At 33.6% G+C, this 26,627-nt stretch overlaps 1 protein-coding gene and 1 pseudogene across 11 annotated transcripts in view; both read right to left on the reverse strand.

Annotated features, from left to right (window-relative positions):
• Positions 1-26,627, reverse strand: part of GTF2I (general transcription factor IIi) — a 93,796-nt gene that overhangs the window by 55,050 nt on the left and 12,119 nt on the right. For all 11 annotated transcript variants that reach the window (XM_039849090.1, XM_039849093.1, XM_039849092.1 and 8 more), the window contains 7 exons: positions 19,043-19,146; positions 16,392-16,530; positions 13,943-14,077; positions 12,760-12,943; positions 12,549-12,577; positions 8,778-8,832; positions 8,234-8,277 (listed from right to left, as the gene is read on the reverse strand). In XM_039849090.1, the coding sequence (XP_039705024.1) occupies positions 8,234-8,277; positions 8,778-8,832; positions 12,549-12,577; positions 12,760-12,943; positions 13,943-14,077; positions 16,392-16,530; positions 19,043-19,141 (685 nt within the window). In that variant the 5' untranslated portion in view covers positions 19,142-19,146. The remainder of the gene's footprint in view (positions 1-8,233; positions 8,278-8,777; positions 8,833-12,548; positions 12,578-12,759; positions 12,944-13,942; positions 14,078-16,391; positions 16,531-19,042; positions 19,147-26,627) is intronic.
• On the reverse strand, positions 5,308-5,426 carry LOC120592020 (uncharacterized; annotated as a pseudogene).

Below are 26,627 nucleotides of genomic sequence, written 5' to 3' on the forward strand. Positions count from 1 at the left end.
CTGGTATGACTTTTTTCTCCTGACTGGACGATGACTGTTATACAAAGAAATATAAAAAATCAAATGAAAAGGATATATTAAAAAGAAATTTCTAGATAAACTGAATGTAAAGATACACAGTATAGAAAAATGGCATAGATAAGAGGCTTTGTTCATCCCCTCTTGTCACCAAATCAAAGTTGTGACAGAAACACAGAGCAAACAGCAAGCAGAGTTGCCTGGGGTCTAGATGAACAGAAGCCCTACAACTAGGGAGAGAAATAAAAAAATCACCATGAAACAGGAGGAGGCAGGAGGCGGGGGGTGGCGGGGAACTGGAGGCTACCCAGTCCAGAGCAGATGAGTGGGATAGAGGCTGTAGAAGCAGCAGTCGGCAGCTGAAGACACCTATTAAAGCGGCCCTGTCCACAACTGGACTTTCGCAGTGACAGATCTGCTTGCTCTGAGCACAAGGGTCAGAGGCGAGGCTTTCTCCCAGGCAGAAGTGCTGGCAGTATCCGTTGAGCCCTCCCCGCTCCCAGTATGGGAACACAGGCGCTGCCATAACTGAGACTCATCAAACTAGATAACAGAGGTCACTCTTCACAGGATTCCTTAAAAACCCACCTCACCCATCTCGTGGCCGCACCTAAGCCACGTTCGGTTGTATCCTCGGCTGAGTCCCGTGCTCCGTGCTGAGCACCTCCAAGACCCCCACTGGTGGCAGCTGGCCTCGGTTTCCAGTATGGCCTTGAGACAACTATAATCACAGGATCTGTGAATTGCTTGCTGATTCTTAACAGGTGTCCCCAGAAGGGCACAGGCTGAGGCTAAACTTGGCCTGCAGCTGAACCTCTCTCAGGACTGTGTCACTGGATGCCTACTACTAAAGCCATGCTAATGAGACTGGGAGACTTGGGAGCTTTGCTTAGTACACAGAAACAGACATGGAAAGGCAGCCAAAACAGGAAGACAAAGAAGCAGAAACCATATAAGAGAACAGAAAAGAGATCCAGGAATAATGGAGTCAAGCAATCTAACAGATACAGAGTTCAAAACACTGGTTATGAAGATGCTCAATGAACTTAGGAGAAGTATAGATGAACTCAGTGAGAACTTCAACGAAAAAATTAAAAAAACATAAAATGGAAATGGAAATTATAAGAGAACCAGTCAGAAATGAAGAATATACTACCTGAGATGAAGAGTATATTAGAGGGAATCAACAGAGTAAATGAAGAGGAGGATCGAACCACTGGTACAGAGGATGAGGAAGCCAAGGACACCCAACCAGAAAAGCAAGAAAAAAGTAACCAAGAATATAATAATAATTTAAGGGGCCTATGGGACAAAATTAAATGGTAAAAACCTTCATGTCATAGGGGTACCTGAAGAAGAAGAGGGAGAACAAGAAGCTGAAAAGCTATCTGAAGAAATAATGATGAAAAACTTCCCTAATCTGGTGAAGGAAATAGACATACACCACCACGAAGCTCAGAGTCCCAAACAAGATGAACCCGAAGATGCCCACACCAAGACACATTATAATTAAAATGCCAAATGTTAAATACAAAGAGAACTTTAAAAGTAGGAAGAGAAAAGCAGTTAATTACCTACAAGAGAGCACCCATAAGACTGGCAGCTGATTTCTCAAAAGAAACTATTCAGGACAGAAGGCCTTGGCACAAAATATCTGATGTGATGAAAACCCAGTATCTACAACCAAGAATACTTTATCCAGCAAAGCTTCCATTTAGAGTTAAAGGACAAATAAAGAGCTTCTCAGGCAAAAATATGCTCAAGGAATTTATCAACACCAAGTCAGTGTTACTCAAAATGTTGTAGGGACTTCTTTAAGAAGAAAAAATATGAAAAACAGGAATAAACAATGGTAACAACTACATTCCTATCAACAAGTACCTCAAGTGGAAAAGAATTAAGTGCTTCAACCAAAAAACAGAATGGATGAATGGATAAGAAAACAAGACCCCTACATATGCTGTCTACAAGAGACTCACTTCAGATTAAAAGACACACACAGACTAAAAGGAAGGGGATGAAATAAGATATTGCTTTGAAGGACGTAGAGGGTAGTGAGCTGAATGAAGTAAGTCAGATAAAGACAAATACCACATGATTTCACTACATGTGGAACAAAATCAATAACAAAATGGAAACAAACTCATAGAAACAGAGAACATTTTGAGGGCTACTAGATGGGAGGGAGATGGGAGGGACGGTAAAAAAAAAAAGAACCAAGGGATTAAGAAGTACAAATGGATAGTTACAAAATAGGCATGGAGATATAAAGTGTAGCATAAGGAAAACAGTTAACAATGTTGGAATAAATATGTAAGGAGGAAGAGGGGTACTAGATTTAGTGGGGTGATCACTTTGTGACTCATATAGATCTCTAATCACCAACTATGCTGTACAATTGAAACTAATATATTATTGTATGCCAATTATAATTGGGAAAAATAAATTCATTGAATTGTACAATGTAAATATGAATAGTTAATTGTCTGTTACATTTCAAAAAAGCCAGGGGAAAAAAGATACAAAGTATAAAGCAGAAAAGAGAAATCTCTAAGATGACGATGCATACTTTTCTAGCCATACATAAAAATGGTTAAAGAATTCAATAAAATATTTTTCTTGTTTCAGCATGTTTATTTTTAGATGCAAAATATGCAGGAGATGAATATATGAATAAAGGGGAGATATTTTGTGAAATGATTTTGGCACAATCGACTAAAAACTAAACAGAAAAATAAGATTTACTGTGGCATTAATAAAGAAAAAAGAAACATCTTCTGAAAAACAGGGTAATAGATTCAAACACTTTTTTCTCAGAAAAGACAATTCAACACTATCTTTCTTGCAGATCATCAAAAAACTAATGGTTCTATAACACTGATAAAAGTTGTCATTGATTCACACACAGAATTAACACAGCCCTTCCCCTTTCCCCAACAATTCATTCCAAAAACCATTATATGGTGCTGAGCAAGGTAGGTGCATCAGGGAGGTTCCATGGCCTAGAGCAGGGTGGCAAAAGAAGATTTATATGAGAGGGCAGGGAAAATTGTGTGAAGGCTTTGGGAGACTCAGGGGGCAAGCATGAGTGGTTATAGCCCAACAAGGAGTGTCAGAGTGTAAGCAAAGTATGGAGGGTGGCAATGAGATGTGGGCTGAACAACAGGACATGAGTTAAATGAAATAAATATACTAAGAATATTCAGTTGCCATGGTTCTGTGACAGAATAGAATTATACAGAAAAGGGAGGAGGAAAAAACCTTGGAGTGTTAACAGGCTGATAAAAGCATTAAAAAAATAGATGTAAATGTATGTATGTATTCATATATATATTTATCTGTATGTAAACATCCACACACAGAGATTCCCTAGCTTTGTCCACTCAGAAGCAGAGCCATTCCAACCGCAATAAGCACATCTAGCACCAAGATACTGATTTCTTTATACCACTCTCCTCAAAAAGGAACCAGGGCTTCTTGTTAGAATGGCTGATTCTAGAGCTGAATTAGGGAAAGATGAAACTTGACCACCCTGTTTTGCAAGAAAGTAAAAAATAAAAAGTTCTATAAAAATAATGGTGATATTTTCAATGACCCAAGGACCAGAAAAGGACCCAGAGGACAACCTGAAGTGGCTCCAACGGCCAAAGCAAGAACTATTGGCAAATCAAAATAATGATAATAATGGATTGTGATGCACTGAATAAAACAGAAATACATGGGTGTACTCTCATATAAATGAACTGACTTTAATTCAAAGTCTGATCAGGAGTGGTACATATTTCCACTGTCTCAGAAAAACTCCCATGAATGTATTTATTACAAAGGAAAAGTAAATTCACAGTGGAGAAGCCTAGAAAAACTAACCAATCCCATAAATAAGATATCATCAGTAAAGGCGTAAATGGAAATCAACTGCCAACTGACAATATTAAAGAACACAAAACACATCTGACATTTTTGCAAAACACACACACACACACACAAATTATATAAATCTAATCATGAGGAAATATCACACTTTATTCAAAAGTGTCAAGGTCAAAGGAAAGACAAAAACTACTGTAAAGAAGCCATTAATGAAAAAATTGGCAATTTTTTTGAAATTCTGAAAAAGGGTTTGAGAATTAGATAAGAATTATTTTCCTTATTTTGATGATCATATTGTTTGTATTATTGTTCGTATATCCTTGTTTGTAAGAATTACTCTGAAGTAGTTAAAAGAATGATAGGGTATAATATTGGCAACTTATTGTCAAATGGTACAGGAAAAAGTTCCTTACACTATGTGCAGGTTTTCTATTTGCAATAATTTCAAAATGGAACATTTTAAAGTAAAAATTTTAAGTATTACACTATTCATCTCTTTGACATCTTGCTTTTCTCCAACTAACTAGTAGTCTGTCTTACAGATACTTATCAATAGATAACACTTATCTTACTGTGTTTAACGGCAACAGGAATTCCACTGATGAAGCTGTATGTTAAATGCCATTTTTGCAAGGCAGCAATGGATCAAAGAACATATGCATCTTAAAATGATAAAAAATGTCAAGGTATCATCCATAAGAGAGCAACAACTTATACACACATCGAGAACTTCTAAATTTGCTGTTTCTCCATACCTTTTACTAAGAGTGAGTATGAGTAGAATTTAATGTTTGCCAATCTCCTGGGTGTAAAACTATCTTTCTTGGAATTTTTACCTCCATTTCTTTAATTAGACTGAACATTTTCTCTTGTTTCTTGAATATTTGGTCATTTATATTTTGGATTAGCTCTTTGTAAGTCAGACAAAACAACTCTTTGTCATTTGTCTTACAGATATTCCCTGTCTTACGTACCCTTTGACACATTTTGGCTGATTTTGCCACATTAAATTTTTAGATTTTTCCCTAGTCAAATTTATTGCTTAGAAAGCATTCAAAGGATTATTAACTTTTTTCATGTCCTTTTAATCTAAACTTTCATTACATCTGGAATTTTTAACACTTCTTAAAGTAAAAATCAGATTATAAATGTTTTGTTTTCAGTAGTAGCCTCGTTGACTCTCCTGTAAAAGTTGCTGGTGCCCTTCATTTTCTAATTACTTACACCTCATATTTGTACTGGTTTGTACATCTAGAACACTGGTATGAAACAGGGGTAAATGTGCTACTTTGTCTTATGAGGAGTGCTTCTAGTAGTTCACTAGGTTGGCATTTACAATTATATGCAATATTCCAACCAATCATGTTAAGGATTTCTGCTGCCTTTTCATCATCTATCCAGATTTTTTTTTTTAAAAAACGCCTATAGCACCTGGTATTCCTAGGCAGTCTCCCATCCAAGTACTAACCAGGCCCGACCCTGTTTAGCTTCTGAGACCTGACAAGATCGAGCACATTCAGGGCAGCATGGCTGTAGCATCTATCCAGATATTATTTCTCATTAGTTCAATAATATAAGAAAGTGAGTTAAGAGATTTTCTAATAAAACCATCGCTGTATTCCTAGATGAATCCTAAATCTAAAATTCACCGCATAAGATAAATTTTTAACTAATTTGAGAGCATAGTAAAAGCCCCACAATGATAGGCTCTGCAACAGAATTCAGATGTAAAAATTATCAACTGGCTCCCAACCTCTGCAAGAGGTTAAACTGGAGATGTCATTATTTTACAATGGTATGAACCTGCATTTAATGCAATTGAAATTTTAAGACCCCACTTATAGCCTATGTTCAGGTTATTAAGTTTACACATTTCTTTACTATGAAAATACTGTAAATACGTTTTTCTTTGCCAACCGCTAAGGCTAATTATAAAATATATTCCTAGTAATAATTCAATGATCTTTTAAAACTATATATTATTTTTAAAAGATGAAGTTGCTTTCAATCTTTTATCATGCAACCAGAATAACAATTATAACAATAAAATTGTAATCAAGTCAGGAATAGCTGTGTGCTTTAAATAAGCAAAAAATTCTGTGCCCTAAAAATGAAACATGGCAAGAAAGCAAACATTAAGTAAAATTTTCAAGATCACACTTAGATCTCAAATAACTTGAACAGTAAAAATCAATTTATAGTAAAAGTGGGGGGGACTGAAAGTAAAATAATGACATCTTCATTTTCCGTATGTTAAATAAAACCTTAAAACTACATGAAATACAACATGGTACTGGCATAGAAGTAGGTATTAGAGTTCAAGGGAACAGAAATTAAAGTGCAGAAGTAAACTTGGTCAAGTGACCTCTGACAAAGGTGCTGAGGCAATCCAATGGAGAAAAGATATCTTTTCAACAAACAGTGCTGGGACAACAGTATATCCACATGCAAAATGATTAATTAGACCTTTACTTCACAACATGCACAAAATTGACTCAAAATAGATCTTAGATCTAACCAATAAGAGCTAACACTATAAAACTCAAGAAGAAAACGTAAGTGTAAAAATCTTTATGACCTTAGGTGGGCAGTTTTTCTAATTTAACACTAAAAGCACAAACAAGGGGAAAAAACTGGAAAACTCGACTGCATTGAAATTAACTTTTTTTAGGCTTCAACATACACCATTAAGAAAACAAAAAAACAAGCCATAGAGTGAAAATTATATTTACAAAACCTTATTTCTGATAAAAGACTTGTACCCAGAATATATAAAGAACTCATATAACTCAAAAAAAAAAAAAAGAAAAGAAACAACCCAATTAAAAAAAGAGAAAATTATATTTACAAAATTATATTTACAAAAGCTTTTTTGCTTTTCTGAGTATTAGGGAAAATGAATAGGCAGAGCACAGAAAATTTTTAGGAACATGAACTACAAAAAGGATACTGTAATAGTGCATTTGTCAAAACCCACAGAATATACATGACTGACCCTAAACTATGGAATTTGGGTGATTATGTGTCAAGGTAGATTCATTAATTTGACTAAATGTACCTCTGATGTAGGATGTTAATAGCAGGGGACAGAATGTGTTGGGACAGAAGGTATATTGGGAACATTCTGTAATTTCTGTCCAATTTTGCTGTGACTAAAACTGCTCTAAAAATAGAAAGTCTATTTAAAAGCAAAAGGAAACAAACACTCACCCACTAGGATAGCTATAATCAAAAAAGACAATAACAAGTGCTGGCCCAGATATGGAGAAACTGAAACTCTCATACACTGCTGCTAAGAAAATGAAATAGTGTAACCACTTGGGAAAACAGTTTATCAGTAACTCAAAAGTTAAGCATAGAGTTTCCATAGAACCAGCAATTCACTCCTAGGTTACCTATTCAAGAGAAACAGAGACATATTTCTACACAAAGACACATACGTGGCTGTTCACAGCAGTGGTATTCAAAACAACCAAAAAGTAGAAACAACTTATATGTCTACCAGTAAACAGAAGGTAATATATCTGTACAGTGGACTAACATTCAGGTATGAACTACTTAAATATGCTTCACTTTTTTGAAGATGGGCCTCAAAACATGCAGAGTAAAAGAAGCAAAATGCAAAACATCATGTAATGTTATGATTCTTCTTATATGCCTATGAAACTTGAATTAGTTGGGGAGGGGGTATAAGGAGTGCCTGCAAATGGAACCAAGCTTCTATTTGGAGTGACGGAAATGTTCTAAAATCAGATTGTGGTAACAACTGTAAAGCTCTGTATATTTACTTAAAATATTATTGAATTATATACTTAAGACCGGTAAAATTCTGTGGCACATAAATTATATCTCAATAAAGCTATCCAAAAAATCTGTATGAAATATCAGTATAAACATAACATTTAAAAATAAGGAATTAAATAGCAAAAAAAGTTTAGAGCTAAAAACAGTTTCCTTGGAGAGTAGAAAATGGGAGTGCAAAGGGAAAAGGAGAGTAAGAAGGTACTTACTGCTCCCTGAATACCACTGCTGTGATTTTTGTAAAAAGCACTATAGAACTAGCTGACATTTTATACTACTATTCCTGTACAACTGGAAAAAATTATTAATAAACTTAATACAAATATGTAATTAGCAACAAACTTCCAGCTACCATTTATCAAGCAAATTATCATTTTGGGTTTCATATAATAAGACGCATTAACAAATAATATCACCATTGGAATGAATTTGTCCTTTTCTCATCAAAATAAAAGGATAAGTAATGAATCAGAATATAACCTTCTAAATTGAGGAAAAGGCTCCCTTAATTTTCATAATTGATTCTAAAAGCACTAGTACGTACCAGAATCTTCTGTGGGTTCAGTTTTCACTTTGATGGGGCCACAACTGAAAGGAAAAGGGAACGCTGATAAAGCTATGCATTAGTGAGGGCAGCTCACACAGTATTCAAATGCACTGGTTCATCATAAAATCACTCACCTGACCAAGCTGAATGCATAACTGACTCAAGTTTAAAATTTACATTCTTATTTCTCATATAAATATGACTTGTCAACTAAATTTAGTACTTTAATTCCAATTTAAACTTTTTTAGAAGTATAACAAAATATTAGTGTAGCATACTAACTTTCAAATTCCACTTTACTATAAGGCCTTCCTATCCACAATGTGATCATTAGACAATCACATCGGCTTTACCCAGGAACAACTACCATACAGAACTAGGTCAAAAACTGCATTTTCACAGGATCCCCAAACAATTCGACTGCATATTAAACTTCAAAATGTGCAATATAGGCCTTTTTAATATTCGAACTCCTCAATAATCAAAAACTTAAACTTGGTAAAGTGTGGAAGTTTATTAGTACTAATGAAATATGTTTTACCTTCCACCTGAAGATAGCATTGACCTTTCAGCATCTGTTACCATCACGCGAGCACCTATGTACAAAAAAAAATTAGATTTAGGTTCTTCCAATTCTTCAAATATGACTAATATTCTCTAAGATCCTAAATATAGAATGAACTGAGAGAGGGGGACTTCATAGCTCTGGGTCACACTAGAATGAGCACTGCATTAGTTATAAAAGTATCCTTTGTTCTCCCTTATAAAATAACTAGAGATGACACTCATCTAACAATTTTCAGCCCCTTACACACCCTCTCTTTAATGAAAAAGCTCTTATTTTTACCAGTGAAGCAAATACAGCAATATACTATTACTCTGGTAATGTAAACTAAGACTACTGATGTATAAACAATAATAAAGATTTCTATTAAGAGCAGCAGATCTGGCTCTGAAGAATGAGAAAACGATGATTGCTAATGGGTACAAACTTTCTTTTTAGAGTGATGAAAATGTTCTGTAATTAGACAGCAGCAATAGTACATCTTGTACATATACTAAGACTCACTGAATTGTACAATGTAACATTGTAAATTTTGTTGAATGAAAAAAAAGACTGACTCCAATGCTGATGAAGATATACAACAATTCTCACATTGTTAGTGGGAACAGAAGTCATGTAAAAAGTCATTTGGCAGTTTCTTAAAAAGTTAAATATATAACTACCATATGATCTAACCATTTCAACTTTAAGTATTTACCAAAGAGAAATGTGAATATATGTCCACATGAAGACTTGCACTCAAATATTCATAGTCCTTTCTTTACAATAGCCAAGAAACAGACACTCAAATTTTCATAGACAGAATGAGTAAACAAACTGTAGTGTATCTACACAATGGAATACTACTAAGCAATAAAAAAAAAATATATGAACTACTGAAACATGAAACAACCTGGGTAAGTCTCAAAATAAGTCAAATATAAAAAAGGTATATACTATATGACTCCATTTATATTAAAAAATCTAGAAGATGTAAACAAATCTACAGTGACAGCAAGATTAGTGGTTGCCTCAGGACAAGGGCTGGAAGGAGCAAAGGAAAGAATTAACTAAGGGGTATAAAAAATTTGGGGGTGAAAGATGTGTTCACTATCTTGACTGTAGTGGTTTTTCTCAGTGTATACGTGTGTCAAAACTTACCAAATTATCCATTTAAAATATGTATAGTTTATTGTATGTAAATTATATCTCAAAAGAGCTGTTAATTTTAAAAACTGGAAAATGAAATCCCATTACAATCACAATATTTCAATTACTTTGAGAGTTGGTATGGCAAAAAAAACCCCGAGTCATACAAACCTACCCACTTGGACCACTCATTAATAAACACCCTATAGAAATAGTCATTAATTAACATCAGGCCCCAATGTTTCAAAACAAGTTTCTAGAATAAAAGATATCACAAAATACAAAAGACAGAGTAATGCAAACCTAGAAAACTTCAGGGGAAAAATTAGTGATCATGAAAAAGTATGAATTTTTACTTAAACATCACAAAGCAATCTTTTCAAGGACATATATAAAACACCAACAGCTAACATCATAATGGTGAACGCCTAAATGCCTTCCAGCTAATATAGAGAACAAGGTGATGTCTTCCATCCTCACTTCTATTTGATACTGTATTGGATGTTATAGCCCAAGCAATAGGATTAAGAAATAAAAGTCAATCATTGTAAAGAGGTAAACTGTCTTGATTCACACACGATTCACTTGATTCATTATGTAGAAGGCCCAGAAATAAACAGTCAAGGTCAACTATCCTTTATAAAGATGCCAAAGCAACTCCAGAGGAAAGGATAGTCTTTTCAACAACTTGTGCTGGCACAATCGGAAGATGAATTTATACCCTTACCATGTATCATAAACAAAAATTAACTCAAATTTGATTGTAGATCTAAATATATGAACTAAATCTAAAACATTATAGAAGGAAACGTAACAGTCTTCATGACCTTGGGTTAGGCAACAGTTTCTTAAATAATGACATCAAAAGCACAGTGATAAAGAATAAACTGGACTTCGTAAGAAATAAAAATTTTTGTTCTTCAAATGACATTATCAAGCAAGTAAAAAGACAACTTGTAGAACTGGAGAAAATATACATAGCGAGACTGTATGAAAAACTCTTCCAACTCAATAATAAAAATACAAATAACCCAATTAAAACATGGGAAAATATCTGAATACGTATTTCTCCAAAGAATATAAATAACTAATAAGCACATGAAAAGATACCCAACATTAGTAATTAGGGACACATAAATCAAAACCACAATGAGATACCATGTCACACCCATTAAGATGGCAAAAATCAAACCCAAAAGACAATTAAATGCTGACAGGGATGTGGAGGAACTTGAACCTTCAAATGATGTTAGTAGGAATATAAAATGGTGCATCCACTTTGGAAAATAGTTGGCAATTTCTTAGTTAAATGTAAAATTACCCTATGACACAGCAATTCCACTCCTAGGGATATATATCTAAGAGAAATTAAAGTATTATGTCCAAATAAAAACTTATTTAATTATGCTTATAGCAATATTGACACTAGTGGAAACAATCTAAATGTCTACCAACTGATGAATGGATAGATCGGTGGTATATTTATACAATGGAATATGTACTATTCAGCAATAAAAAGGAAAAAACTATCAATATACTCAACAACATGGATGAACCTCAATTAAACTATGCTGAGTGAAAAAAGTTAATTTCAAAAGATTACATACTATCTACTTCATTTATATAACATTCATGCATTAACAGATGGGTAAGACGAAAATATTCTAAAATTAGACCGTGGCAATGGATATAAAATTTTTTAAGTTTTTTAATTGTACAGCTACCAAAAACCACTGAATTATATACTTAAAACGGGTGAATTCTATGGCATGTCATAGAATTATATGACAATTAAACCTCAATAAAGCTTCTAAAAAATTAATCTTTGCATCATGGAGGGGACAAAACAAAGGTTATTTAACAGAAAACAAAATGTTTAGGTGTGTCTATTATTGTCCTTGCATCCTTACGTTGGTTACGTTGCCAATGATAATGGTTATTTACTTTCAAAGTCTCAAATAAATGCGGCTCCAAGGGGTACCAGTCTTCTAAATATCACTATTCCCTTCAAATGAAATGGCTGAATTTCCCAAGAAAAAGTCCTCTTGAAATCCTCCTCATTCTTCAAAAGGGCCCATCTTAATGCCCTGTTTGCATGAAAGCCTTCCTGGGCTATAAAAGAATCTTTCCTCCAACGACTTCTCCAACCATAGTGCTTTCTCTAACCATTCCTGCAGTGTGTACTTTATGCTCTTGCTGTGGTGACTTCATGGACTTTTTATCTCTTCCATGAGACCTACTTAAAAGCTTTAAAACTTGTACAGTTGTGTATCCCCTCTCCACCCAATCTTGTGCCCAATAATTCCATGCTTGTTCAATGAACATTAAGTTAAATCATACTCATAATTCTGGGAAATGAGAGCAAATATAGAATATGATCTTATATATTGCAAACATAAAACCTTAAATACATCATAAAGCCAGTAGCAGAACTAAAAATAAAAAACAAGTCTCTACTTTTTCAGCTCGATGACTTTTCATTGGTTTATATGAACATCCTAATATCCCACTCCAAAATGTCTTATTCATATTCTCAAAGAAAACATTAAAATATATTAAATTTGGCAAAATAGGTTTAGGAATCCATCTGGCTATTGTATAAGCAAAGCAATCACTTACCTAGGTGCTTCTTTGGCTCCAGGAAAGGTCTGCATTAAAACAAAACAAAACAAAAACTATACATAAATATACAAAACAAAATTACTATAAGGCATAAATTTAAATGAGTCTTACAGTAAGCATGAATTTTTAAAGTATATTAAAATAAGCTGAATAATCAATTTCATAAGAATAAACTGTTGGTGGTCAAAGAAGAAAGAAAGTACTTCACCTCTTAATGATAAATGAAATCCCTGCTTTGTTCTCCAAAATCCATTTCAGAGTTGCAAGATCATAGTTCTCAGGGTGTTTAAAGGCAACTCCTTCTGGAAGCCCCTGCACTACCACAGCAGACTGATCTCGTAGCATCTTCTCATACGGAACAGGCACCACTGTTGATTTGCCTAAAGCTTTCCCTGGGGGTGAGGAACAAGGGGTGAGGTAAGGAGGAAGGAGGATAAACACCATTAAATGCTAAGATCAAAAACTAAACCATCATTAGTTTATCATGGCTTAATAAATGGCATGCTTTCTTCTAATAGCTGATTTTGAAATTACTTTGAAATACGATAAGGCCCTAACTCCTATGTTCGCAGAAGAGCTACTATACCTGCAACGAATCCAAAGGGCCAAAATGAAAAGTATGTTAAGATATTTATATTAAAATAAAACCTACATGAAAGGAAAAATGGCTGATTTCTTGCACTATTCTCTTTCTTCATGATGGTCTCACCCTGGTATAACACAATCTTTTCATATATAATTCAGCCTCAGAACATGGAAGCCTGACAAATCCAACTGTTACTATACCAGGCAATTTTTCGTTAATATTCTCATTGAAAACTTATTAGATGAACACAATCTACGTTCACAAATGATTGTATCCTGTCAGGCTGTTGGTGTGTACCAGGCAGTGAGTCCAGATACTAGAAACCCCATTCACCAGAGTTGAATTTTATCTACAACCTCACAATGTAACCTCTATCTTCCCCCTGTTTACACATAACTGGATTAACAAAAAGTGGTTTTTAGGAGAATTGGCACACATGTCAAAAATAAGCGAACTCTCTTTGGGTGATTATGATGTGCTGATGCAGGTCCTCTGGAGGGGAATGCTGATAGTAAAGTGTTACACATGTGTAAAGGACGATGTTATATGGGAAATCTTTGTACCCTCCTCTTAAATTTGCTGTGAAATCTAAAACTACTCTAAAAAAGAAAACAGTTCTAATAGCTGTATTAGTTTCTGGGTTCCTTCAAGCTGGAAATGGAAAGTAAGGTTCTTCCTAATGCTAACCCAATTATATGGAAATTAATCCATTCAATTTGTGAAAGTGTTATATTTTATTAAATTTACCCTTTAGAAAACTCAATTACATTATGTATCTTTTAGAAAATTCAAGTGTATAACCTACCATAGCAAAAGCAGAAATAGTCCTCAACTGTTTTTCTGAGTGTTTCAATCTCTACAGCATCTACACTCATCCGATTTGCCTGGGTTGTAGATTTCATTTTATGCATCTCTGCCGCCTTTTCTTCTTCTTCAACACCTGTAAAATAATTAATGCTATAAAAGGCCTGTATCCATTATCTTAACATCTGGCTTTTAATAAGAATATTTTTTCCTATATTTTAACATTTATGATGTATTATATAAAAACAGAAAGGATAAGGAAAAATGTAATTTTAAAAATAAAAATCTAAAAGACATGAATGAAAATACTAAGAGATGATCATCTCTGAAATAAGTGTAGCTATAACTAAAAATCCTACAAATTAGCTACTAGTGTTTTTAAAAAGAAAATTATCATACCAGTAATTTATCAGCTACAAACAAATATGGGAAGATTATCACTACAAAAAATGTTCTAAGCTTGCAAAGTCCAACACAATAGCAACTGGACACCTGTGGCTACTGAGCACTTGAAATATGACAGTCCAAATTAAGAGGTATTGTAAATTTACAATATACGCTGGATTTTGAAGACTCAGTACAAAAAAAAGTAGGCAAAATACCCATACCCCATTAATAATTTTTTACATTGATTACATGTTGAATAATATTTTAGATGTATCACATTAAAATATAACCACTAAAAGGAATTTCATTTTTCTCCTTACTTTTTATCAATGTAATGACTAGAAATTTTTAGATTATATGAGTGATTAATATTATATTACTTTTATTGGATACTGCTTTTCTAAACTCTGAAAAAGAGCTTAGAATTCTTTTCAAAATTTTCTAAAACTGATTTACAAACCTATTAATTAGGCTTCAGAAGACCACTACGATGAGCCCTATCTGTGAAATAATTTATAGAAATATTAGGTACTTAAGAATTCTATCCAAAGGTTATTCTCCATGGCATCAAATTACTGGTAACAATAAAAATGCATGAATAGTAATAGGCAGGGGCTACAATTTGAAACTGAGGACAGTTGCCCTAATGCTTAGTTCTAAACCACTGGAGAACCAACTAAGCAAGGCAGTATAGAAAAGATGAATATAAACACAGCTGCCAGTGGGATTATAGTATTCATGGGACAGATGGCAGCTGATATAAACATAATCAAAGAAACATTATTAGTATAAACTTAAATATAAACATAATCAAAGCCTTAAAAATTCTCAAAATAATAAAAAATAAGAAAAATATTTAAAAGTAGATTACTGCCGTAAAGTTTAAAAGATCACATCTGGTGGGGAGTAAGGCATATAATGTAGAGAAGATACATTTTTTTAAAAGGACTAAAAATACAATTGAGAACTAAAGTTAATGAATAAAGAAACCTATTTTTATTTACCAATGATCTGCTCGATTTATCATGAACTGGATCTAACTTGATAATAGAAATTTAAGTCTGGATCTTAAAGACACATATATTAAATGGCTATAGATATACTCTTTTTTGTTCTCTTTCCATGTTTAAGAAAATGCTGTATCAGAGTTAATATAAAACCTAAGGGCAGTGTTAGATTAAACACAGATATAAAACTGTCATACTGTGAAGGGTCATAGTATTACCACCCTACAATAGATTGGAGGACCACAAAACCTGCTGAGGACTCTTGACAAATTGATTCTACTGAGGGAGTCAGGGAGACCTGTTTAACTTTGCATCATGGTTACAAAAATGTAATGCATAGAAAGAGACTTGTTTTCAACATACCTACTAGTTATCGAGAAAAGAAATGCTTATCTGGATAAGAACTTTTAATCGATCCAGAATTTGTCTAATTTCTCTCTAATGTGTTTCACCAATCCAGAGTAATGCCAAGCAAGGAGCAGAGTACAATAAACATTTACCATTTTCTTAAACTCTTCAGTATTTACTCTCATATATTACCATGTGATTCATTTTGAGCATCTTAACCCATTTCTCGTTTGCCCCGAGAACACTCAGCGGCAGCAGCGCTTACAGCTGCAACATTTGCCCTGAGATAACAAGCGATTACAGTCCTATCCTTACCCTCAAAGTCTGCCACGAAGTATTTCGCTTTTATTATTATTTTCACATCACTCTAGTATATCGATAGTCTTTGGAAGCAAATTACATCATTCTATTTATAGCATTCTGTTTTTAGTAGCGGTACATTCGTTTCTAAAAGTAATCCTTGATTGCTGATAATGTCAAATCCTAGAAAACATAACACTCCTATGCGTAATGTTAAATTAAGGCTGGCAGTGAGCTGCACTTTTTTTTCCCTAAGTGCGAAAAAAGTTAAAATGTCTCCATGGACATTTCAGAAAGTATTTTTTTAATATAAATCTCGTTCTGCTTTAGAATAAAATAAGACATGTTATACATAAATGTTTAAGTTTAGTATTTATGAAATACAAAACATAAAAATACAATACTTACAGTATTTCACAAAATCTTTCTGAAAATCCTTTCTGGTGTTGACAAAAGCCCGTCCTCTCTCAGTTCCAACGACAAACACATCTGTTTCATACACTGCAATGCAGGCCACTTCTGCCTTGGACTTGGCCAGTTCTTTACACTAAAATACAATAGCAAACCTTATTAAACACAGATGTAATTCGAAAGCACTGCTTCTGCTGGAGGGATAGAAAATCTTATCACTTACACTGTCTTAATACATAAACTGGAAATGGATAAAGTTCCTAGCTTCTGGCCTTATCATATATTAAAAAAAAAAAAAGTCTTCATTACCTCTCTTTCTACAAAGATTTTAACCCTGATTTTAAACAGAAGAAAACACAGAATTTGTAAGGAAAAAGGCAGTGATCCCCTGTAATTTGTTACTGTTCAAATAACAGACTCAGATTTGTACACAGGCTTATGGGAGAGTACTCTCAATGACAACACCTGTGAGGTGTTAGAGGAACAGGATTCGGCAGAGGGAGAATTAAATGGCAGAGTCTGAGAGAGCTGAAAGTTGATGCACCTGCATCAGAACTCTGGCACTTGAATGGCCCTCCCCAAGGAAGGGGAGAGACCTTGGGTAGGGCTGCCTCTAACACACACAACGGCTGGGGTGATTAGTGCCATCAGTCTTAAAGAGGAGTCTGGAAGATACAGTACAACATCCACTACAATCTCACCTCCAGAAGTATCTCCATATGTATACGCAATAAGAATCACATTTAGGTGAGTATACTTTATTAAGTATGACTTTTACTTAGTATATCCCTATGAGATTAAATATTCTTTAAAATCTGAACAGTACGTAACATTCCATCTCATGGATATACAATAATTCATTTCATTACTGAAAATGTTAGAAGTGATTCCAATTTTCACTCCTAAAATTAACACTGAAATAATGATCTGGGAACAAAATATTTATGTGTATTTTGAATGACTTTCTCAGAACAGAGTCAGAGATATGAAACAACAGAGTCAAAGAGTTTTGACTAGGAATGTAAATACTTTTAAGGTTCTCAAAACCTATTGCAAATTGCTTTCTAATGAAGGCTCTATCAGTTCACACTCCCAGCTGCACTTCTAGAAGAGCTAACTCACAATATACTAACAAATGTTATAGTGCAACTCTTCCAGAAACATTTTAAAAGGGTGCCTAGTACAGTCAATAATCCACTGACGTATTAAAATGAAAGAGTATTGTACCTTAGATATTTTTCTGTAAATTAGCATATCCTTTACTTATTTTTCTAGTATGTTAGTAGTGTTTCCTCACTGATATATAAAAATACCTCACTGATTTTTGGCATAGAAAAGATGCTTATGCAATTAAATACACAATTACAATTTTCCTCTGACTTTTTAGTTTATCTTAATATAACTACTGTTTTAGAACTTCTAGAATTTAACTTGGCACAAGATAAAGACTTGAATTTTTTTTTTTTTTTTTTGCCAAATAGCCTATGTTCTCACAGTATCATTTGTCAAAAACTACAGCTCTCCATTTGTTTTTGATTTGTACAATAACCATCCTCTACATTTCTTAAATGAAAATGACTTGCATAATATTGCTTTAAAACGTCATCTTGAATAAATAATGTTATATACCTACTGCGATGATCAGAAATCTTCAATAAAAGATTAATATCAACAGAGTAGGATTTAATCTCTAAATTATTTTAACAGGATAGCCACAAATTTTGGCTGGTTTTATGATCACAAGGCAGAAATAAGTGACATTCAGAAAATAATAAATAGCCACTAACCATTTTAAATTTCTCTTTCCAAAGATAATTTTTAAAATTCTTAAATAGTAAAAAAAAAGGAAAGAATTGCCTTAATGGGAAAACAAAAGAATCTACAAATTATGTCATACTGAAACCTATGAGATAAACAATATCTAATACCAGTCAAAACTTAGAAAATACATAGCTTCTTCCTACTTAGAATAATTTCAATGTGTCAAAAAATATCTAAGTCTGATGCTTTTTAAATTTATGAAATCGAATACTAGAATTCCAGATACATATCCATAAAAATCTAAGCAAACTGTATTACTATCACCAAAGTAATACAAAAAATACAGTAAAATACTTAATATTTTGCTATAATTTGCTACGTATGATACAGATATTTTAAAAATAAAGAGCTAACACACTACATATTTAGTAAAAGGTGGCAGAGTAAGGACAACTGTGAATGCATAGCACAATAAAATATAGATATGAAATTGTGACTATGCTCTCATGGCTCATAATTCTAATAATGTTCTTTATACAGCTACGATGAAACACTAGCACTACACCATGTAATACCAAACTTATTCTGAGAAACTTCAACTATTGCACATAAATTCAAAGTTAATGCTTACAAAACAAGGGATTGCCTAAGATATTGGTTGGTAAAAGTTGAAATTAAATGTAAAATATTAAGCATTAAAATAAGAATATTCTGAAACATGGTAATAAAATTTGATTTAAAGGCTTAAACCCATAACTATTATTCAAGCAAAAAAAAAACTATTAATAAACCAAAAAAACATGTTTTAAAAAAACAAATCAAGTTCATCCACAAGCCCAATCTCATCCAACCATGGAACGTTTTATATAACTGTAAAGCCATCTCACCATGGACTCTAGAGCAGACATGAGGAATGTCACCACCATCCTGCTCTCTGAAGACTCTTCATCTTCTACTGGCAGGGTAGACATTGCTACTTGGGCCATGATCCCTGCACAAAAAAATTAAGAAGAAAGTGAGTGGCAGAGATCCACAGTGTCCTACTAAACAAAATATTATAGCGGTGAGGGTCCTCCAAAGACTGCCTAATTTAGTTTTCCTGCACGAGAAAAAAATAAGGCTCAGAAACCAAGTATTATTCGCCCAAAACTCCTATAAGATAGAACATCTAGCTCCTAACTTTCCATCTAATTTGGTCAGCATCACCCCAAAGTAAATTCCAATGTCACCCAGAACCAGTTAAAATTCCTCCCAAGTAAGAGGAGGAGGTAATACACCTCGCAACTCAGCAAGTTCATCACAATTCAACACAGATGCAAAGTTCCCTTTCTCTCATACAAACAGTGATAATAGAAAAGAGAATAAAAAGCAGACTGAGGCTGGGTGAAGAGAATTTCTTCTTTCTTACTGAAAAGGAAGTAGTTTGCAGGACAAGTGCCATCTAAGATTCCTTTACAATACAGCATATTGTTCTCCTTAAAAAACATTTTCTGATACTTTGGTATCAATAAAAAACCTCAGCTGAATTTCAAACACCTAAAAATACAACACATAAACAGTAAACAACTAAGTGTTGGCAAAGATGTGGAAAAACTGGAACCCTGTACATTGCTGTTAGAAATGTAAAATGGTACATCCACTGCAGAAACAATTTGGCAGTTCTTGAAAAATTAAACAGAATTACCAAGATACAGCAATCCCACTTCTGGGTGTATACCCAAGAAGAACTGAAAGCAGGGACTTCAACAAATATTTATACACCCACATTCATAGTAGCATTATTCACACTAGCCAAAAGGTGGAAACGACCCAAATGTCCATTGTCAGATAAATGAATAAACAAAATGTGATATATACACACTATATAATTGAACCTTAACAAGGAATGAGTTCTGATCATGCTATAACATAGATGAACATTGGAAATATTATTCTAAGTGAAATAACTTAGACACAAAAGAACAAATATTGTGTAATTCCACTAACATGAAATACATGTATTAGTCAAATACACTGAGAAAGAAAGTAGAATGGTAGTGGCCAGGGACTGAGGATGAGAGTAAGGGAGAGTTATTTTTTAATACGTACAGAGATTTAGTTTGGGATGATGAAAAGGTTATGAAAATAACAGTGATGGTCGCGCAATAACGAGAAGGCACTTAATGCCAAGGAACTGTATATTTAAAAATGGTTAAAACGGTGAATTTTGTTATGCATATTTTATCGAAAAGTTAAAAAGCAAAAATACACCACGTCAAGATACTCTAAGGCAAAATCTAAAGCAAAATTTTAAAAATTCTAATATAAAAATATTGTTTAATTCTTGTTTTAGCAAGAGATCAAATAATCAAATGAACTTAATATGAAATAATGTCTAAAAAATTATGGACAAGAATGGGAATTCTTAAAACACATCTATGTATATAATTTACTGAATACCTGAGTATCCCTTAACTGAAACCCCAATAATCCAGAGAACACAGAGCTGAGAGCATAAAAATAATTTTGGTTAAAAATGTACCTAATCTTTTCCTTATTACTAAAAACTGATCTATTTCCCATCTATTATCATGTGAATTAACTTCTAAACTGGATTTAGGAATCCACAAAGTAATAACGTATACGTACCAGGAAATTAAAACTTGGTAATAAAAACAATTGACACTTACCTCCATATATCTATGAGCAAATAGAAGCAATTTTGTATCTGAACGGATAGAATCAGGAAAAGCATCAAGAGAATGATCAAAATCATAGAAATTATTTTCCCTAATTCTTTTCTTTTAGATGAGTCAATTTAAATAAACTTATATTAAACTATGGTTCAGTCAAAATGGACAACAAAAGCATATTACTTTTCCATAATCAGAACATTCATGTAGAATATAGTCGTTATTTGTGAAAGTTCTTACTTCTTAATGTCACTTTTCCTTTAATTCTCCAGCAAAATAAAAAGATGATGTGTTCTCATTTTACAAATGTAAGGATTTGTCAAGGTCATACAGCCACTATCAGAACCAGAACATAACACTAGGACAATTTTCTGCCTACTGCTATTTCCACTTCTTACCTTAAAACTGTCATAAATTTGATATGATGTCATTCATACTCAATGTTAAGAAACATAAGACAGATGTCACACCAACAGCACCACAGGTATGCTACAGGCAATAAGAGGTCTTGTTTCATTACCAGAACTTTTCAGGAAACATCACAGAATTTTTCAAAGGTAAGAACCTTGGAGGTGACAGAGTCCAATGAGGCTTAATGCAAAAAGATGCATTTTTGTTTGGGGCTTTCTGCTCTCTAGAAAAGGGTGAATTTGGATTACAACAGAAATTCGCTGAACTGTTCTTTGCCAGTCTAAAGAGGTTATTTCCCTGGGTAGTCTTTAGTCAAGATTATTCATGAAATATTCTGTGAACCCCTCATTCAGTGACTGCTTCCTCTTCTCCCTTTCCCAGAAAGTAACTGCCTCACATAGTGGTGTTAACGACGAACACCAGAGGACACACTAGGCCAAGCTAGTGATGCAAGCTTACTGAATATTAGGCATGAGCAACTGGTCCTCACAGAAACAGCAGCCAAAAAAGCCAGGTTGCCCAGACCACTAACAAAATCTATGACCGCAGTGGGCTGTGCCCAGGCTCCTCTTCTATGAACAAAGAGACCCTAAATCAACCACATACCTTAACAGTTCCTTTCACCTCTGACCTTTTATGAGCCCCTTCATTTTAAAATAAGAGTTGGACCCAAAAAAAAAAAAAAAGAAATAAAGAAATAAACATCTATTAAATATACCTATCGTGTTTTATTGGTCATCTTTTCACAATGACCCTGTGAAGAAGAGGAATAGCAAAAAAGCAAAATAGGAGTATCCTAGAAAAAAGACCTTTAAAGGAGACAATGTTCCATAAGCCACTGGAGCAGGGCCGATGCAGTTTTTCTAAGGATTAAACAGGGTCTCTGTGTTTGTGTGTATATCACCAGAAATGAACAATTTAAAAAAATCAACATGACATAATCTATCCTGTAATGTCAAAACTGGTTAAGTCTCCCAGTAAAAGCCATAAAACAAAAAATTTAAAGCAACTATCATAGGACAGGTAGCTCTGCACTCATAAGGAATGCAAATAGGCATGACTTCTACTTCTGAAATTCATTAGTTAATAGTTCTTTGGAACAACAAAAAAATGACCTAAATGATCATGTAAAGCCAAAATTTTTACACTGCTACCAGAAATGTTTATATATACTAAATTCATCAGTCTCATCAACATTTTGGAGAGCCATGATTTATCACTATGAATATCTCATTATTACTAAAATAGTTGAATTTCTTTGCTGACTAAAGAAACACTTTTCATAGTTTTTGTATTTCTTCCGGGTTGACTCATCAACCTAGGTCCTATGCCCATTTACTAAACTGAAGTCTGATTGATAATCATTCTACTTATCTGCATAAATGATCTATAATTTTCGATCCTAGTCATTCTTTTAATCCTTAATGTTATATTATTTTTGCTTCAATTTTACATTTTGATTTAACCACAAATTTGTCACTTTGCTCATTCTTTCTTGCATCTCACTTTCCTTCTGCTTGAAGTTAATCCCATAGAATGTCTTTCTCATGGCAAACTTAAAATTTCCTTTCTTTTTAAAAGATATTTTCACTGAAATCAAAATCTAGGTTGACAATTATTTTCTTTCAGCAAACTAAGGTTGTTTCATTATCTTTTGGCTTCGTTATCTCATGTTGCTATTCAGAAGTCATATGTAGTCTCTTGATGGTAATTTCCATCCCCACCCCTGCTGTTTTTGTTTCCTCTTCAGTTTTCTACATTTTCACTACTTATCTAGATGTAGATTTTGTTTCATCCGCTGTTCGTCATTCACTGGGCTTCTTGATTTAGGATTACCATCCTTCGGTTGTGGAAAATTCTCAGCTATAATCTCTTCAGGTAGTCCTGCCCCATTCTCTATCTCCTACTAAAACTCAGATTAAAGGTATGTCAGTCCTTAAATCCTTTACATTCTTGTATATTTTTCTCATGTTTTTCTCTCTGAACTAAACTATTTCTTCTAACTTACCTTCTATTTCACTCATTCTGTAGTCATCTGTGCTTATCCTATTATTAAAACCACCTACTGGGTTTTTTATTTTGTTTATAATTTTCATTCTAGAATTTCTATTTGTCTCTATATAATATTTTAGAGTTTCCTACTCCTTAAAGATTTTCAAGCTTGACATATTTCTTTAAACATAATAGGGATAATTGTTTTAGAGTCTCTGGTTACTCAAAAATCTCATTTTTGCAGGTATCTTTCTGTTGTTTCTGGTGGTTCCTGCTCATACTCAAGGTACCTGATTCCACGTATGCCTGATTATCTTTTACTATGTCCTGGTAACTTTACATTAAAAAATTATTTTAAATTTGAGGCCTACAATGAAGGTAGCTCCTCCAGGTGTCTTAGAATACTACCTATCTGCAATCACCACAATCTCAGTACAAGGCTTCAGTTTCCTTGGACTGCCCAGGAGATGTTAACCCAGCCCACAAACAGGGATGTAAGCTGGTTTACTTCTCAATCACCTTTACCTAATTTACAGTCTTGGCTTACTGAGAAGAAGGGTCTCCTATTTGACCCCTGAATTTTGTTGCAGGTTCCGGACAGATTTCTGAGCCTCTCATCCCACAAGGTTTTCAAAACTCAAGTTCACGTGGTGAAATTGGCAAATGCTTTCAGGGCAAAGGTAATTCTAACCTCTATTATCTGAGTTCCCGTTTTCTTTTCAATATTAGCCTTTTCATATTACTCCTTTGAAATTCCTATCTTATGTACTTTTTAGCATTTTTATAAACATTTTGCTTTATAATTTTAGAATATTCTTATTAGTTCTATCAACTTTAGGAACCACACCTTTTAATATTCTTTATTCTCAAGAACAAGTTATGAATTAGCCAGAACTATTATATTACAAAGTTACAAATTCCCAATTCAAGCCACCTCAAGTAAAGATGGGAATTTCTATTACTTTTTTTAATTATTCAGTCTAAAGGTTGCACTGACTCCACACACAGCTAGATCCAGAAACAAGACATGTCATTGAAGTTCCCTCTGTTCTCTCCTTGTGAGCCTGCCTCACTTATTCAACAGATGGGTTTCTTCCCTAAAACATGCATCTTTAAGTTTACCACGCACCTACCTGTACTGTAATCCCAGAGGCAATAAATACCGTCATATCTTCTTGCTATTGTTTACACAAAAGTTCGAGGGGTTTGTGTCACAAGTTTATCCTATTCCAAGCCCAAATACCAAGGCTAGTTAAAAAAAGATTATACGGGATACACTTTGATTAGCAGTGTAGCTAGAACCACATGGAATGGGAAGGTATGCAGCTACTCAAAAGGCAAAGCACTGTTATCAAGAGAAAAGGGATGAGAAAGGATGCCACCAAAACGAAACATACCAGTTGCCTGAGTCTGCTATATCTTCTTTACCATTTTTTCAATTTAACTTAATTCTTACATTTGGAATGTTTTGTTTATCTTTTGTATCCTGATTTGATTTTAATTCTCCATTATGAGTTTCAAATATGAACTAACTGGCCTGTTACTGTTTCATTTCTTTATCATTTATCCTGGTCAGTCAGCTATTGTTTAATAGATGTGATGGTCTTCTTTTACGTCTCTGAAAACAGACTCCAGCCATTCTTTAAAACCTTCTTATGTTTCTTGTTCGGAGATCCATTTCAGGGATTAGGTTTATCTGTGTCCTTACTGTTCTGATCTCTTCTACTTCAAAATATGCCAATAATTAATTCCACATAAACTTTTTTCATTTGATCATAATTCTGCTTTGAATTTATTGATCCTTACTGTTAATAATGAACAGCTAAATGAAAATTGTTTGTGAGTCAAAGAGCTCTTGAACATTTTCACGCACGCCATCATCACTCTTAAAAAAAAACTGATGTTAATATTTTTTATTATGCTGTTCTCTAAATATTACTAAATAGTTAACATACTTCCACTTCAAATTAAGCTTCAGCTCAGACTGGTAAATAGGGGAGATACCATAACACTGACCTTGTTTTTTTATTACATTCACGCCCTATTTCTTCTTTGTGTTATTGTTATTTTCAACAAAGAAATTTCCTTTTCAATCTTAAAACATACAATCTTAGATCAAGAAGGAAATTCAAGATACTTTAGTGCAACCACTTTATTCAATTATTTTGTAAATGAGAAGCCCATCCCATAAAGATTAGCCATCTTGCTAATACAGGTAATTTTATAACAAGGGACTAGAATCCCTATCTCCAAGTAATAATCAAAGAAAGGCAGGTTTAAAAAAAAAATCCAAAGTAAATAAATACATGGTGATTAGAACTGTAATACTAGGCAATCTTTATAAAACAGCAAATTAACTGCCACTCATCATAAACAAACTGAAGCAAAAGTATATTTTTTGCCCATAAAGTGAAGATTATGGTTGACATTGATAAGTACTTTACATATGAACATCAGTTACATTCTATGAAGAAAATAAAGAATCTGGTTCAAAGAAAAACACATGAATGAGTTACAGAATTGTCCATTTGAACACATAACTTATGTCATAAAACACTGCTGACAAGTACTATCAGGTAAACATATCTCCTTTAACAGTGGTGGTAAACAGACATAAGAGTTAAGTTTAAACAACAGTTTCATTTAGTAAAACTTAATATCCAAGACCCAAGACCCACCCTCAACTAGGAGGAAATAGATTTAAAATGATCATTTTCTTCGGGGGGGGAAAAAAACATGCTCACAATTTTCTGCAGATTGCTAAAGCAGTCTCAGTTATTTTTACTTCTAATAAGTAATTAAGATCTACCCTGTACATTTACTTAAATATGGTGAAATAAAGTTCAAGATTGCAAAAATCAGTAACTTTCCTAAGTCAATGTTTGGTACTAGAGCCCTAAGCACTAAACCCCAGATACGTGGATCAATTAAAACTGAGAAACTCTTCAAAATAAGCTACAATATCTACCACTAGGATATTGCCCAAGGAAGGCTTCAGACAATATTAAGGACAGGTAATGGTACTCAATTAAGTTATTATTCAACAGGCTTAAAGGTCAAAGTTGGGGAAACTTTTACCAGGAATATCTTTCAACCAAACTTAAGTTTTTAACCTCTATTCCAAAAACTGCAGTGTGACTTGCGTGCACTGTGGATGTTCCTTTTCTGGGCTAGATTTTAAGAGGAGCTATCTCTTATTTTTTAGTCTTCTGATTATCTCCATTCTTTGAGATTTAATCTCAAGTTATTTTTTGTATACGAATTAAAACTCAAATTTACCAAGTGATTTTACTAAGAGCCAGTAAAACCAAGTTTCAACAAAATTAATGACTATAGGTACCATCATAGCATTAAATATATACACTAAGAGAAACAGTTTCAGTGAGAAATGTAAAAT

The sequence above is a fragment of the Pteropus medius genome, unplaced genomic scaffold, assembly GCF_902729225.1.
Source record: "Pteropus medius unplaced genomic scaffold, Ma_sr-lr_union100, whole genome shotgun sequence".
Classification (NCBI taxonomy): Eukaryota; Metazoa; Chordata; class Mammalia; order Chiroptera; family Pteropodidae; genus Pteropus; species Pteropus medius.